Here is a 17,383-nt window from a genome sequence, read left to right on the forward strand (position 1 = left end):
CATCAAGAAACAATTACCTTTAGGATGCACACACATGCGCGCGCACACACACACACCGAAAATACACTAACTTCCACACCATCCACCAAAGATAAATGACATAGATATATAATTAAATATAAATGAAATATATGTAATAAGTGAAATATATATAAAGTAAATAATTTGCAATCTTTATATATAAAAAGACTGGCCACCTTAAAAGGTGCAATTTTCTGCAATTCATATTTACAGCATACTATCGATTTCCCTTCATGTTACTATAAAATTTTATGCAAATACCACACAACTTACATTGCCCACTCAGTGTACTTTTTTCCTCCCTTCCAAAAATAAAAGCCAAACGTTTTTTTATTGATAAATATCCTGACCTCAGAGAATGTGGTGTGTTACACATCAGTAAGAATCATACCACACAGTGTACATTTGTATCAGCGACAGCTTATTAAATGTGGTTTTAAGATACAATTCATATACAAATAGACATTCAATTCTTGGAGTATTATAATATTGCTTTTTTCAAAAGAGTCCAGTTAGATTATTGTGGAATAGTATGTATTTTTCAAAAATGTAACTGATCATCAGGTAAGGACTACTTATATACACACTGTTTTGTGCTTAATTTTTATGTACTTCAAAGGAAGTGAAAATAACCAAATGTATTCACTGGGCCATTGGCCTAATTTTAATCGATAGAGGTCATGGGTCTACAGGTTGACCCTGGGCAGTCCCAGTTTTGGTTCGAGGTCTGCAAGGTAGATCACTTTTGTTTTTCCTTTCTGTCTGTGGACTCGGAAGACACAAGGTGTGGAGGAGGATGAAGGACAAGGCTAAGGTTCTAAAATAAAGGTCTCAGAAATGTTTCTAAGTAGATTTTGGAAAAGCCCCCGTAAGAAGGCTAAACTTCCTGAAACTCCCTCGATTATTTTCCGGAGCTTCTCTAGAACTGGAGAAAGACATCAGTGCCAAGGATGGCTATAGACCCACTCTGTGTACATAGATGTTCTTTCAAAATAGTGGCACTTGGACATATCTGTGAAAGTAGTGGTACCTGCTGGCATTTGACGCACACCAGAATACTATGGTCATTTGTATGACACACAGTGACTAAAATGTTACAAATCTATTCCACTTTGTTGACTTGCACTGTTTAAATTACTTCTTTTAGTGAAAGAAACATTTGATATGTGGAAGACATATCAAATCTCAAAAGGGTAACTTTTTCCTCAATGCATTGATTACCATGGGTATATTTAGAGTAGGAGAATGGAGAAGGTGATGGTTAATTTTATGTGTCAAATTGGTTGGGACACAGTGCTGACACATTGGGCCGAACATTATTCTGGATGTTTCTGTGAAGGTGGTTTTTGGATGAGATTAACATTTAGACCAGATTACCCTCCATAATGTGAGTGGGCCTCATCTAATCAGTTGAAAAGAGATTAACTTCCCCTGAGCAAGAAGGAACTGTGCCAGCAAATGACCTTTGGACTTGAACTACAACTCTCCTCTGGATTGACTGGCCCACCCTGCCTCCGTAATCACATAAGCCAATTCCTTAAACTCTCTCTTTCTCTTTGTATATATGTATGTTTGTGTGTGTGTGTGTGTGTGTGTGTGCACACTCTGTTTCTTGACTAATACAGAGGATTAAGAAGGAAATGTTAATTTTAAATGTTAAAATTTTAGAATAAACATTTCCTAGTTAGTGCAGAAATCGACTTATATTTTAACGTCCCTTAGAATAGAGAAAAATCAATAAATCCAATTTTTGGTCCTCTGAAAGGATCGATAAAATTGATAAACCTTTATCTACTCTAATTTTAAAAGAGAGAGAAGACCCTAATTACTAAAATTAGGAATGAAAGAGGGGATACTGCTACCAACCTTGAGGAAATAAAAAGAGTACAAGAAAATACTATGAACAACTATATGCCAACAAATTAGATAGTTTAGAGGAAATGGAAAAAAAAAAAAATGAAAATCCAAACATCTTTAAACAAGCAAAGGGAATAAATTGGTAATCAAAAACTTCTCTCAAAGAAAAAAGCCCAGGGCCAGATGGCTTCACTGGTAAATCCTATCAAACGTTTAGAGAATAATTAACCCAATCTTTTACAAATACTTTAAAAAATAAGAAGAGTAGGGAACACTTTCCATGTATGAGGCCAGTACTATACTGACATTGAAATCAGACAAAGATATCACAAGGAAATCTATAGACCAATATCTCAATTCCTCAAAATACTAGCAACCCAAGTTCAATAAAACCAAACATAAAAAAAGGATTATATACCGAGAGCAAGTGGGATTTATCTTAGGAATGCAAAGTTGGGTCAACATAAAAAATCAATCAATGTTAATACACCACATTAGGAGAATTAAAGAAAAAAGCCACAATCATCTCAATTGATGCAAAAAAGAATCTTCTATATTCAAGATGAAGTAATCTTCAAACAGATAGTTTTACTACTTTCTTTCTAGAGGCCTTTTATTTCTTTCTCTTGCCTAATTGCTCTAGCTAACACCTCCAGTACAGTAAGTGTCAAGAATGTACATGCTTGTCCAGTTTCTGATCTTAGGATGATCTCATCTAGCTTCATGGCTTTAAATTTGATCTAACTTTGACAACTTCCAAATCAATACCCTGAGCTCAAAGCTGTCTATCCAACTGCCTGTTTGACATCTCTGTTTGGATATCTTAAACTAAATATATCCTAAATGGAATACCTGATCTTCCCCTGCCTAAACCCTCTCTTGCAGTTTTTCCCATCTCAGTAAATGGTGACTCCATCCTTGAAGTCACGAATTCCAAAAACCATGCACTCACCCTTGATTCTCCAGTCTGTCTGAAAATCCTGTCACTTCTACTTTCAAAGTGAATCCAGAATCTCACATCTTCTCTCTACATCCAATGATATCTCGGTTCAAGCCACAGTCATTTTTGTCTGGATTATCACATAGTTTCCTGCTTTTGCCCTTGCTCCACGACGGTCCTTTCTCAACTGCTCAGCCAGAGTGGTCCTTAATGTACGTCTCATCATGTCACCGTTCTGCTCATAATCATTCTATGATTTCCCATCTCGCACAGAAGAGAGCCAAGGAATGCCCCTCTGCCTCTCACCCTTCCATAACCCCTCTGCTACCTCACTGACCCATAAAGTCTTCCCTTGTTCACTCTGCTCTGACCACACTGGTCTCCTCACTGATCCTCAGACACATCAGGGCCCCAGGGCCTTTGCACATGCTTGTTTCATTCCTTGGAATGCTCATTTCCCACAAGCCTTCAGGCTTTTGCTCAAATATGACCTCGGTGAGGCATGCCTTAACTATCCTATTGAAATTCGAAGCCTCATTTCCGCAGCTCCCCACATCACCCCATTTCTGCTTTACTTTTCCTCATAGCACGTATTACCATATAACATACTACATAATTTATTTGTCTGTCTTCAGTTCTATCCCAATATGGAAGTTCTATGAAAGGGTATTTGTTTTGACCTCTCTTAAAACTCCAGGTCCTAAAACAGTCTAGAAACATACAAGACACTCAATAAAAACTAGGGAGAAAATCTAGAAACAGCATTATAAGAAAGTTATATTCTGTAAATACCAGAAAAAATACTGCTAACCAGAGCTATACTGACTTTCTCTTGAGGGCGGACATGGAACTAGAAAGGGAGAGGGAAAGGAATTCCTGTTCGGTTTGTGAAAATTACAATAAATACTATTTCACTTTTAAACAATTTATTAAATAGAGCCATATGAAGCTGCTGCCATTCTATTGTTTTTTGACCTTCAAAAACAGCAATTTTATATACCTCAACCTAATTAACATATTACTTTGATATAAATTTTTAAATTATCTTCAAAATTATGGTGTGAGAACACAAAAGAAAAATTAGACAGGAAGAAAACAATTTGGATTTGACTATAAAAATTAAAATATCTCTATCCTGTGAAAATTACATAGAATAAGGTAAAATCCAACCCAAAGGCCAGAAGAAAATGCAAAAATGCACTCAACAGGGAGAACATTAATACTCGTGACACAAAGAGCTCGTCAAATTACTAGGAAACTGATAAAGAACCTGATAGAAAAAAATAGGCAAGGAAATGATAATTCAAGTGAAAAAGAAGAAGAAAAACTAATAAAGAGTCAGAGTATTGCACCAAACCACAGCATACTGTAAGGTGTTTAACCAGATAATACTTTTACCATAAAACAGATTTATCATTTGTTAGCATGTTGCTTATGAGACCTCTTTTAAAAATGCATAAGATCTGTAGGTATTTTAAGAATTTGGCTTTTGGGGGGAAAACAATGCCACTAAACAGTCAATATGTTCAATGAATTTATAACAAAGTGATAATAGTATAAAAATATAGTATTCTCCCTTTTTCCCCAGAGGATATGTTACAAGACCCCCAGTGGATGCCTGAAACCATGGACACAGTACGGAACCCTATAATATACTATGTTTTTCCTATACATACATACCTATAGTAAAGTTTAACTTATAAATTTAGGCACAGTGAGAGATTAATAATAACTTACATAATAGAACAATTATAACAATATACTATAATAAAAGTTATGTGAATGTGATCACTCTTTTCAGGGGATCCATTGCTGATTGAAGTCTCCATACAGGCTCAGTGTTTTCTGGCACATTATTGTCAGTCAGAACATGTTTCTTGTTCATGTTTTTTACCCATGAATTTCATGCCTTTTCCATCTTAACTAAGCACTTATCACATACTGCGGCCATAACGTTAGCCATCTGAGGTGCAAAAGCAAAACTAGCATGAATTTCTTTTTCCTTCTTCACAATTTCACAGAAGATTTGTTCTCACCATAGACCTTAGCAACCTCAGCATCTGCTCTTTTCTTCCTTTCCTGATTAAGAACTTTCATCTGTTCACTTACAGGAAGCACTTTACATGCGGCTTCTCTTTGGCATAACTTAACTGCCAGCACCAATGTCTACTCTTGCACTCTGGGGCCATTATTAAGTAAAATAAGGGTGACCCAAACACAAGCACTGTGATAGGTAACAACTGGCCTGATAACCAAGGTGGCTACTCAGTGACTAATGGGCGGGGACTGTCTGCAGTGTAGAGACGCTGGACAAAGGGATGATTCACATTCCAGGCAGGATGGAGTGGGACGGTGGGAGTTTCATCCCACTACTCGGAAAGGTGACCAACTTAGAGCTTACGAATCGTTTACTGAATTTATTCTGAAATTTCCCACTACTGTTTTTGGACCGTGGTTGACCACAAGTAATTGAAACTACGGAAAATGAAACCTTGGATAAGAAGGCAGGCAGTATGCTTCTCAGGTAACTTGCTAGATTCCCTGAACTCAGTCATAACTAAACAAACTTCTAGGTGCATGAAGCTATGGTGGTCTCTTGACACACATGTGTCAGACAAGCACTTAGACCAGAAAGAAAGAATGTCATGATGCACATATATTAAAACGTATGGGCCATATTTTTTTCTTTCCTATAGGAAGGTGTGGAAAGGACAATGATAATTTCTAAGACCAGGAGGTGGAGTGGATAGCTATACTCTATAATCAGGGCTTGCAAATTCAAAAGCCTATAGAAGCTAAACAGGTAGAAAACTCTTAAACTGCATTCTGTCGAGACTAAACATTTTTGCACAACATTCAGCTGTAGAAGAAATAGGTTGTCCTATTTTTCTTTAAATACTCTGTGGTAATTTTTATTTCCCCACATTTGAGAACGCGGATACAAAGAAATACTTCTTATTATGATATGAGCACAAACATAAGTGTTAGGAGAATGCCTGCTGATATTCTGCAAGCACTGGCAAGACAGGAAGGAGCGGTGGAGACTGTGTTGAACTGGAGAGCTTGTGTTCCGTTTGAGCAGTCGGCTAATTGTGAGTAGTTGAGAAATGAAGTTGGTCAAAACTTTTGTTAAAGGAGCCAGAAAATTTTACATGAAATTTCTCATATTTGGGTGCAAACAAAAATATATCTTTCGTTTAAACACATCTTAAAGATGGTCTGTGAGCCACCAATAATGACACAAATTATTATGATTTATGATATTCTCATTTTACCTACATGGTGCCCTACTTTCATCTGTAATAGGGTGATACAGAATGGTCTCTTGGAAGCACAAAGCCCTCTGCCTTTGCAACGGAAAGCACTTTTCTGGGTTCTGGAATATCTACATGCTTAACTTCACCTGCTAATGCCAAATTCTTTTACCTGAAGTACTCCTGTGGTCTCAATTCCATCTAATCTAGTCTGCTTTGGGGCTTTGTTCAACCCGTTACTTTCCGCCTCAGACATTCAGTCCTTTACCATTGGTCCCGTCATCTGCCTACAAAATTGATCCTATTTTCCTTTCCCACTAAACTATATCTGCCCTCAGCTATGAAAACCTGGCTTGAACTCAAGCACTATCTTGCTTTCATTGTCCATGGCTCCTCCTTGCAATTTCTCTTCCAGGAAAGTTATTTCTCATATTTTATCTGTGACTCCAGATGACAGCGTTGTTGCCAATGCCAGTGCCATTTTACCAGAATGCATTTTCTCTAAACTCTCTAAAGAAACCTACTTTACTGATCACCTTTGCTTTTGTGCTTTGATTTGTCTACTGATTAAATATTAATTTTATAAAACTCCTACATGCTTTAAGAGATATACAGATTAAAAATCCATATTTTGTTACTTGAATGAAATTTTATACAAAGAATAATGGGAGTGCAAAAATCAAGCAAAATGGTAATAAATGTGTAAATGACAGCCTGTCATTGAAGGTCTCACATTATTAAGTGGCATGCTAAATTTCCAGCCCTATCATCTACATGTCACCCAAACTTAAATATGCCTCAGGCTCTGCAACAGTCATCTCTCTCCACGTTATTGCCTCTACCTTCATCCTCTGCTGCTAATGATAATTCCACCTAATCCATGGTGCCCAGTTTTAATGTCATCTCTTGTGAGACTGAGTCCCTCACCGTCACAGGCTCAAATGATCCACCTCTCTTCTGAATTAAGGCATTTTATGTGACACTCATCAGATAATGCTTTTTGCCGCGGTTATTCATTGGATGGCTATACATGTCCCATCTAATTGGGTATAAACCATTAAAATCAGAGAGAGCAGTCACCCCTCTATTTTTGAGAGAGGTAGAAGCTTACAGTCATGGCTGCCCATTTCTTGACCTCTCCCTGTATCCAAGTGTTCAGGTGGTCTCCTCCCACACCAACTCTGGCTTGGCCATGACACTGTTTTGACCAATGGGACATTAGCAGGTGTGATGTGAGTGGAGGCTTCAACAACACGTATCTACCAGATTATTTTCTAATGCTCTCTGGAACCGTGAGACCACCAGCTTACTGGGGAAGGGTGAGGGACTACATGAAACAGAAACAAGTTCACCTAGCTCACCAACCCCACCTCCCAGATCAACCAGACCCCAGCCAAACCACCAGACTGCACTGATCCACCAAGCTAACACAGACCAGAACCACCTGGCTGACCACAGAATCAGGAGAATAATAAATGCGTGTCGTTTTAAGCCATTAAGGTTTCTGAGGATGTAAGGGGAGGCATTAATCGATATACAGAGTATCTGGCACGCTTGTTTTGAATAAGTAAAGAATTAGTGAAATTTTAACCTCTCTCTGATCATTTAATTCTCTCTTAGTAAATTATAGCTTTTCCAGCCTAAAAATTGGCATGCTCTATCTTTCTGCACAAGGTTTTTTGTTTTGTAGAACAAGAAACTAGAAGGCGGTGTATTTTAAAGGATAGAGTACAGGTATTATATCTACGTAGATGTGGAATTGAAACCACAATTCACCATTTACTATTTTTAGGAAATCCTGTAAATGTTCTGGGCCTCAATTTCCTTTCTGTAAAGTGAATAAAATACCACCAATTTCACAGTATTTGAAATACTATATTATACATATTAAACACCAAATATAATATCTGACACATTTCTTCAGTAATCAAGAGATATTATCATATACATTTGACGCCTGAACAGCACAGGGTTTAGGGGTGCTGACCTCTGCGCAGTCAAAAATCCACATTGCAATTTTAACTCCCGAAAAACTCAGTTGTTCCTCAGCATCTGTGGGGATTGGTTCCAGGACCCCCGTGGATAGCAAAACTTCAGATGCTCAAGCCCCGCATATGAAACAGCATAAAACCATGCATACACACCCACCAACTCTAAACTTCAGATGGAAAATACTGTTTTCGATCCATAGTTGGTTGAATTTGCAGATGCGAAAACAGAATACAGAGGGCTGACTATATATTTACTGAAAAATATCTGCATATAAGTGGACCTGTGAAGTTCAAACCCACGTTGTTCAAGTGTCAACTACAGAAATATTAATCTGAAAATAAGGAAATTGAAGCAGTTATCTATAAATCTGTTTCTACACTATTACCCCTCATGACCGAAAGTAGAGAACTTGTGAGCATATCAATACATGGCAAGGTTGGGGAACAGTCTGAAGTGAAATGCAGATGATACTTCTGATGCCTTTAACAATTTCTAGATATCTTGGCTTTTGTTTATAATATCCCTTGGCGTCGCCAAACTGGAAATTTTTCCTTCCAATACAGATTAATCATAAAGTTTAATTATATTTGGAGCTGTTCAGTCAATGGTTATTTAGGGGATGGTGTTAAGGGAATAATAAATCATTAGAAAACATTACCAAAAAGTTATTTACAAAGAAATAAGTTATTTAGAAGCTTTGAATAATTTACAGCTAACCAGATAATTTAGAAAGCTCCAGATACTGTTAATGGAGTAAAATTACTTAGCACAAATGGATGCTCTATCATCTTCTCTCAAAAAATATATAATGGTTTACAAAAAATATAGCACCTGGAAAACTTCTTGAATAATAACCAGAGCACACTACAAATTCCTTTGTGTCCAACCCATTGAGCCTGTTTAATACAAAGGATCGTGCTCCCCCACTGAACAGCAGGACATGCTAATGAAAATATGCTAATTTAAGGTAAAACAATATAATGGTTTTGAAGAAAGCAACAGAAAGAAAGAAATCTTCTTCCATGACCAATTGCTCACCTATATAGGTTCCACTGTGGTTACCAGCATAGTCAGCATCTTCTGGATGGAGTGTAAAAGCATTCAGAACAAAAGCCAAGAAATAAAGCAGAAGTTAGATGCCCAGCCACAGATGCAAAAAGTAAACTACTTAAAACAATTATGTAAAGCACAGCACAGAACAGCCTTCACAATGCCACTCTTAAACATAAAACGCTGTTTTATATTTAAGTTTAAAGTAGCATTTCGAAATATCATGCAATTCTTTTCTCAACCTTCTTCAGAGGTTCCTTGATACAGTTCCAAGAAAATTATAAAAGACTTGCCTGGGATATTTATACTTTCGCAGTTAAGGAAATGACAACACTTGATCCCCAAAGTAAATTTATTTTTGTAAATCAGGCTCTTTGATAATATGTAAAATATAGCACTTATTTGGGCTCACTGGATTAGACAGAAAGGTTAAGATTAAGATGCATCCTTTCTTTTAATAGAAAAGATTCTGTGTTGGAAAGGAATAAAGGCATAATATTTCTATTTTTATTTCGCCTTTTAAAATGAACAGATGAAAACATTTAAAAGTAATATGCTATTAATTATTTCCAGGAATTAATACTGGGCTATGCTTGTCTTAAAAACTTAATTTAAGCAGAGGAATACTTATTATATGGGCCTCTAATCTTTACATAAATATACCTCTAGAACAGCACAGCTCATGCAGAAATCAAGTAATTGAGAAGATTCTCCCCATATCCATGTTAAAAATAAGTCTTTCAATATGTTTGAATAACATTGTTTTCCTCATTCACCTTTTTTTATTCAGACTACTGACAGTGAAAAAAAATATAATGTACTAGTTCAGATTACTTTCCATATTTCTGCTATATGAAGCAAATATATATATATACATATATATACAAATGTATATATATATGTATATATATTTGTGTATATATATATATACATTCCTTTCTAAAACAAAGTCCAACCATGATTTTTGGTACTGCAATGTCAAGATGGGAGTTTGGACGTACAATATTTTATAAACTATTTGCTATATCCAATTTAATCCCACACATATGTGCACTAGACTACGCAGGGGAGCTTTTATACATGTACCTTTAATTTCCTCTGAGAAGCACAAAGAAAATGAAAAAGGAAATGATTAAATGTGCAGAAAATACAATTAAAGTAGGAAGATATTGCATCCAAGGGAAAAAAAAATCTACCTACCACACTCAACTGTTTCCTCATCTTAGAAAAGCCAAAGGAAAAAAAACAAATGTATTTTAAATATTTCAAAATTATTAGTCAACAAATAAATAGAATTTATGAAAAATATACATTTTAGACTGTACTCTTGGTCTAAAAAGAATGTATATACATAAGCAATAAAAGCATATAGCCTTCTTATAGCTTATTAAATACCTAAATGGAAAAAATGAGAAAAAACTGTCAGTAATTTTTTGAAACAATATCCTTCATAAGGGGATCATATTTACTTTTCATAGAACAGTTCTGTGTGTAAACTAATCTGTTCAGCACTGAGGCTATTCCATGATAAAAATAGTAAAAAGAAAACATTTTAGAAACAACCAATTTGCCTTTAAAATGCCTAAATCTAAATATTCTGTAAATTCAATAACATCCTGATAATTATCACCTTATTACACCTGTGAAATGAGTCAGGCAGAACCTTTTGATTCTATCATGTCTGATGAAAGGGATTTTAAAAAGCGATTCTTGAGTTACTAATGGGACAGCAGTTTAAGAGTTAAGTTTGACTTAGGCGACTCACCTTCAGTTAAAGGTGGAAAAAAAACTGGCAACTTAACAGAAGCAAAATCTACCCACAAGTCGAAGCAGAATGGGTTTTGCTACGTGACCTTACAGAGTGAGTGTGACTGATCAGCAAAGTTCTTTGCTCCTTTATGTCTCCAAACCACAGAATGGCAGTCAAAGAAAACACAGGAGAAAGTGTACACCATGGCATTTTTGCTTTTCAGATACCTATGGGTCCTCAAACTGTATTGGTTTTATTTGAACGGAATTAGCAAAAATGGCAAGTAAGTTATTATTATTCAGGCAATTATTATGAGTCACCCACATTGTAAGTTTATTTATACTTGTTTCTTAGCAGCGCTGAAATGCAATACACACCTAAACAAATTATTAGAAAATCAACAATCGACCACGTGATAAGCATGGGTTAGCCAAGCCAAGCAATTAGGCATGCTGGAAATAATAAGCACGGTGCTTAAAACTGATCAGTCTGCAATCTCAGAGACTCCACCATAATGAAGATTGTTAAACAGAGAGTACATTTTCAGAAGAAACAATAGGATAGAGTATTGCACCCTTGATTAAAGAACCAGTGTCATGTAAAGCAGATGAAAAAAGCCATGTCGATCACTCACGCATGATTAAAGCCAACCCACAATAAAAATAAACATATTTTATATTACATATAGTATATGTTTATGTCATATTCTAATAAAAGGTCATGAATATACTACGTAAATTCTCAAAAGAGTATTTCCTCTATGCGATACTTAAGTAGGAAGAGAACAGTATTTTTAACTTAATAAAACACACACATTATCTCCAATAGCAAGTATGCTTACTAGGCATCCAATAGAAAAAACAAAGGAACACATTTCCTTCCATTTAGCAAATTTGAATGAAGAGGGAAACCACATAAAAAGTTGAGAGTTGGGATACTTGCATGATTCTTACAATGGCAAGACAGTGTTCTGTACACATTAAATGCATAAACTTATTTAATTTTCCAACAACTCTGTGAGGCCAACACTATACTCTTCACCCCTGTTGTACAGATGGGAAGTCAGAGGTACAGAGAAACGAAGTGCTCAGAATTGGCAAGACTGGGATTTGGATACACGAAGTCTGGCTCCAGACTCAAGCGTTTAACGGTTATGCTCTACTGTCACACCCAAGTCACTGATTAACTTACTCAGGCTTTAGGCTAGAAAATACGACCTACAGGAGAGGTCAAGGGAATAAGTTCCTTTCAAGATGCCCGTCTACTCGCACTGCCGCCCGCCACGCCAGCCTCTGGGCCCCTGCCCCACAGCTTCAACCTGTCACGTGTTCCTCCTCTCCCCAGTCTCATCGGAAGCCCGCTCTCTACATCTTCAAGCACTGAAGAGCAGGATGAAAAAATTATAAACAGCACAGAGGAGAGGCCAACAGGTCACAAAAAGCAATTTTTCTGTCTTCCGCGAATGGAGCGGAAAGGCTCTCATGAAGAGCATTTGATGAACCCTGCACGACAGGAGAGCTTTTCCAGGCTGCTGGATGTCACTCTGAGGGGACATGTCTGATACTCTGGACAAGTGGAGAGATTGTGTCTATTTAGGTGATATTATACATAGGGGCAAAGTTAAATCCCCACCTGAGAAACTACTTTCTTCAAATCCCCTCTGCCCCCACTTCCATCTCCCCTACAAGTCTGCAATAATCCCTGACCACTAACCAGACCTGTCTAATCGTTAATCAGTTCTTACCTGCACGGCACTGGGTCCATAGGACAAAAGTCAAGAGACAGTATGACTTAGAACCCATCATCTGGAGAAGCTAAAAGCACATCCCCTGAATAGTGTCTTATAAGCAACACCTTCATATATGGAAGGACAACACATTTAGTGAGACAAAAAGTGGGCAATGAAATTAGAAATGCCTACACCTCAACCACCTCATGACATTAAGGAATCAGACATGTAATTTATAGCCTAGATTGTCTGCACCTCTTTCTACCCAAACTCTAAACTCTGGTGTCTCCCAGGGTATCAGTAAGTATTAAGGGGGAAAAATACTTGTAGTATTTAAAACCCTAGATGTTGTTATACAAAATCTCGCTAATATTAAGAAAATGTTTGACAAAGTTTTAGACACACGAATTTAATATAAGAACATTAGCTATCTATTTAATCCCTGAATTAACTTTAACATGTTAAACAGACATTATTTAAGATGCCAGGAGGAAGGAGCTTATTCAATTTGAAAAGTTGTATTACTGTGGAGTAATGTTATATATTATTCTGAAATGTTCGGCCTTCAAAACATTGGTACCATGTAGAATGAAATCATTCATTGACGCAGTGTTTTAAATTTTGTGGCTGGTAGATGGTGATCTTTAGTCCCCAAAATGAACTTGTCTTTGAATGAACTTGGTTACACCCAGTTTGAATGGACCCTTTTGGCAGCAGTTAAAGATCGTTTTTACCCACATGATCACAATCACAATTGGTTAAAACAATTTCTAAACTACAATATTTGTGGTTTTACCTTCTAATCTTTAAAAGGTCAAAAAACTAAACATTTTGTTTTTTTATTACAAGAATTCTATAAGAGCTATTATGTAAAAGAAAATTTTTAAATTAATATTATTCAGTCAGCAGTGTTAGAAATGTTCAGATATACTTTGATAACTAAAAAAAGAAAACTAAGCACTGTAAATATATGTCATACTTCTGTATTCTTCTGTAAAATACACTATATGGAAAAGAACTTTTTCTAAATACCGTATAGACTGGATTTCAATATAAATTACATCCTACTGAAGTTAAAGTGATATTTTTAATATTGGGACAATCCCTAACTTAAATACTTTGATTTCAATAGAAAGGGAACAAACAATATTTCAAGTAATCAAAGAAATTTAAGTTTCTTTTTAAAGGTTAGGTGATATTTCATATTCCTTTATATATGCAACTGAACTATAAAAATAAGCTTTTGGTAGAAAATGAGAGTACTTTAAATTATATCAACACACGAATTGCAAGATGCCAAGCGTCTGTCGTGTAAACCCCTACTATATGCTACTTGAGACATAAGACACTTTTCTTACTCATTTTCAAAACGCTTAACTTGGGTCTGCTCTTCTGTCTCAATTACTAATATAAATCCGTTATGTGAGATCTTATCATTAGATGAAAGAGGGAGGGAGGAAGCAAAATTCTATTAATAATTTCTTTGTTTGATGAGCTACTCTAAAAAAAAATAGGAGAAAGAGGAGATGAATCTCTGTATCACCTTCTAAGATTTAGGAATGTTTTAAGAGTTTATGTTTTAGTTTTTAGGTATGTTTCATTTTAAAAAGCCAATTACTTTGTTTGAGAAGCCTATTTTCTGGATATGTCTTATTAGATTGGGGAGGAAATAACCAAGTATCAAAGATGAACACCATCCATACTGAGCGTTTTGCAGAAGGCTGGTAGTTTTAAAACTTGAAGAAGTCGGTATTATCATGGCTCCTGATTTTATTTACCATGGAACCAGGATCGAGCGTTCTAAGCACAAATAGAAATACCAAGGTAATAGTACTGGGATTTTCCATTCCTTTTTGAATTCTATGTTGACAGTAACTGAACTCCTATATTTCCAGAGCCATCTTTCATGAACTTTTCTTCCATGGAAACTTTACTTACGATGGTACACTGTGAATCAAGTAAAGAGTAAAACATAATAATACAAGCAGCCTCTTTGTGAAAAAGTTAACTGGCCAACTTGATACATATTACAACCTGGCTAAAGTAATTATTCTAAATGCAATGCTTAACAATATCTTCCTAGGTGTTAAGTGCACTTATAAAAATTTACTGCCAAAAACTTTTATCAACACTAGTATTTTTTCATAAACTTATAAACACCAATATGACAGACCTCTTTTTTCAGAGGTTTTACATTAAATCAGACACTTTTCTTAAAGCCTTTCCTATGAATTATTAAGTCACTAAAATGTAAGATTTTATATCAACTTTGTTTTTCTCCATAGCCTTATTCTATAATTTAGCGCAGAGCATGATGACATGAATGCCCTATTAAATCTACGTACCAAATGCTGAAGTCCAGGAAGTGTTGAGTCAGATGGCCTTTACAAAAATTAGTTCTTTAAAGAATCACTATCAACTATACAAGTTATAAAACAAAGTGCTTTAGCCTTTAAAAATGTTCAGAACCAGTGCAATGATTTTTGCATAACTTGAGTTTAGGGATTTCTGAGACAACAGCAAAGAAATTTTAAATGGAATTTTAATTCTTTTAAAATCAAGACACTTGATTTCTATTTAGTTTTCATAGAAATATACTGTCTCTCTGAATAAAGCCATATAAATTCTATACTAGTGATTTAATTTGGATAATACTGACCAGATTTATTTTTGTTTAAAAATAAAGAACATCTGTATATGAGAATACTATATCTCTCAGTGAATCAGAATCTAATAAAAAAATAAAAGAGAAAAAAGAAAAAGAAGGGTGAAAGGAGAAACAGTAGGCATTTTTAAATGGTATTCAAGGACAAAAAGAAAAAAAAAGCATTCAAATGAGGACATTTCAGTAAAGATAAGTCCTGGAATAAATACCTCGCAGATTCCAATACTGAAGTATTAACATATAAAAGAAATTTTGCAAATTAACAAAAAGGCTTCATTACATACACTCCTCACTTTTACACACGTTTATACTGAAATCAGTTTGAGGAGTGGTATTAAAAAGATCATCTACACACATTGTATAATTCTTTAAAGAAACATACATTTATCACAATTTTAAAATAAACAATTTTAAAAGAAAATTCATAATTATAACAAATTGTACATTTCAAAGTTGCCTAACACTTAGATTGGAGAATGGATTCGGATTCGAGTAGAATCACATTTATTTCGTTTTCAAGCTACACATATTTTATCCCACGTGCACCAAATATACAAATATATTAAAAATGTGCCAGCCCCAAATTTAAAAACCCCTCAAAGGGCAAGTCAGGTGGATGTTCCCAAGGCCCTTTCAAATGAATGAGTTGCCAGTGAAAATTCATACACTAAAACAGTGCAACATCCTGGTTAAACTTTAAGCTTTCTGATGTCACAATACACGTGGCATTCTACGACAAGTGTTTTTTCCTTCTCCGTGGACTTAGCGGAGCAAGAACAAGCAGGCTTTTGAATCAGTGCTGCATGTGGAGTATTTGCTTGCTTGGGAGATTTATACCGACTGCAGTTTGGCTCTCTTATAATGTAATTTCTGGGCTATAAGCTTCTACAAACTGACAGAAATAACAGGAGATGTGAAAAATGCAACAATACTAAAAACAGATGTTGGTGTAAAATTCCAAGACCATTTATTTGCTCATTTTGCCTTTTAACGTACAATTTCCATACTGAAAACAAAGGGCATTTTTTTTTGACACTTACAATACCTAGAACCATGAAACATTTAGAAGAGATGAAGCAGGAAATTTATGAGATGGAGACTGGAGAGAAGTGGGAAGTACAAAGAAGCTGAAAGACGCGTAGGCTGAAAGAAAAAAAAGTGCACCTAAGTCTACACTATCTTTTGCAATAATCCCGTATCATCTTTTTTCTCACCCTTATTTTCTTTTCATCTAGCCTGGTAATAAGTCCAAACAGACGAGATAAAGGTCAGAGTTACTACGATTTCTGGATAAGCAAGGAACTAAGAGGAAGAACAATTAATTGTTCTTCGGCACAACTGCTTTTGTGCCCAAGAATGTGATGGAATTTCCCCCATAATCTTTACCAAGAAATATCTTACTCAAACCTCCTGACTTTGGAGAAATAAAAAATATGAATTTCAAGTTACATTTGTAAAATACCTAAATTCAAAAATCAAACACAGTAGTAGTAATCAGTTCTTTTTTTAAAGAGTGATTTAAAAATGGGTTTATTATAAACAACTCCGAACATCCCTTTCTTCAAAAGATTCACTTTAATAGTCCTACTATGAATGTCTTATCTGTTTAATTCCTGTGAAATGATGATCCAGAAGCTATCACAGGTAATATGACCTCTCATTCTACCACCACCACCTGCTTTAATAGTCAAAAATAAACAGCAAGATTTGGTTACTCTGCGTTCTTAGTAACAAACTTACATGATTTCCTGTTGGAAACTTTCAGAGGCTGAACTATTATTTCTGGTCGTCTCAGAGCCAATCTCCTGGGGGAAAAGAAGGTCAATATGCCTATCAATTTTCAGTACAGATCCAAGATTAATATAACACCAAAATAATAAAAGTCTTAAGGAAAAAAAAAATGGAAAGTTAGGGGGGAAATGAACACGATGCAATCTATTCGAATTAAGAAATAAATACTCTTCTTTCAAACTTTTATAAATTACCTTCATTCCAAAATCCTTCTTCTTTTTTTTCCATCCTTCACATCAATACAGTCTCAGATATTAATGTGCTATTTTCCACTTGCTTCATAACAAAAACCGAATATGACCTGGTACTGTCATATTATTTTTGGTCATTATTC

At 35.5% G+C, this 17,383-nt stretch overlaps 1 protein-coding gene across 1 annotated transcript in view; it reads right to left on the reverse strand.

The window, feature by feature from the left end:
* MPP7 (MAGUK p55 scaffold protein 7) overlaps positions 1-17,383 on the reverse strand; it is a 219,575-nt gene that overhangs the window by 38,814 nt on the left and 163,378 nt on the right. Inside the window, exon 11 of the mRNA XM_039839690.1 lies at positions 16,999-17,063. Within this exon, the coding sequence (XP_039695624.1) occupies positions 16,999-17,063 (65 nt within the window). The remainder of the gene's footprint in view (positions 1-16,998; positions 17,064-17,383) is intronic.

This window comes from Pteropus medius, unplaced genomic scaffold (genome assembly GCF_902729225.1).
Source record: "Pteropus medius unplaced genomic scaffold, Ma_sr-lr_union100, whole genome shotgun sequence".
NCBI classification, from domain to species: domain Eukaryota; kingdom Metazoa; phylum Chordata; class Mammalia; order Chiroptera; family Pteropodidae; genus Pteropus; species Pteropus medius.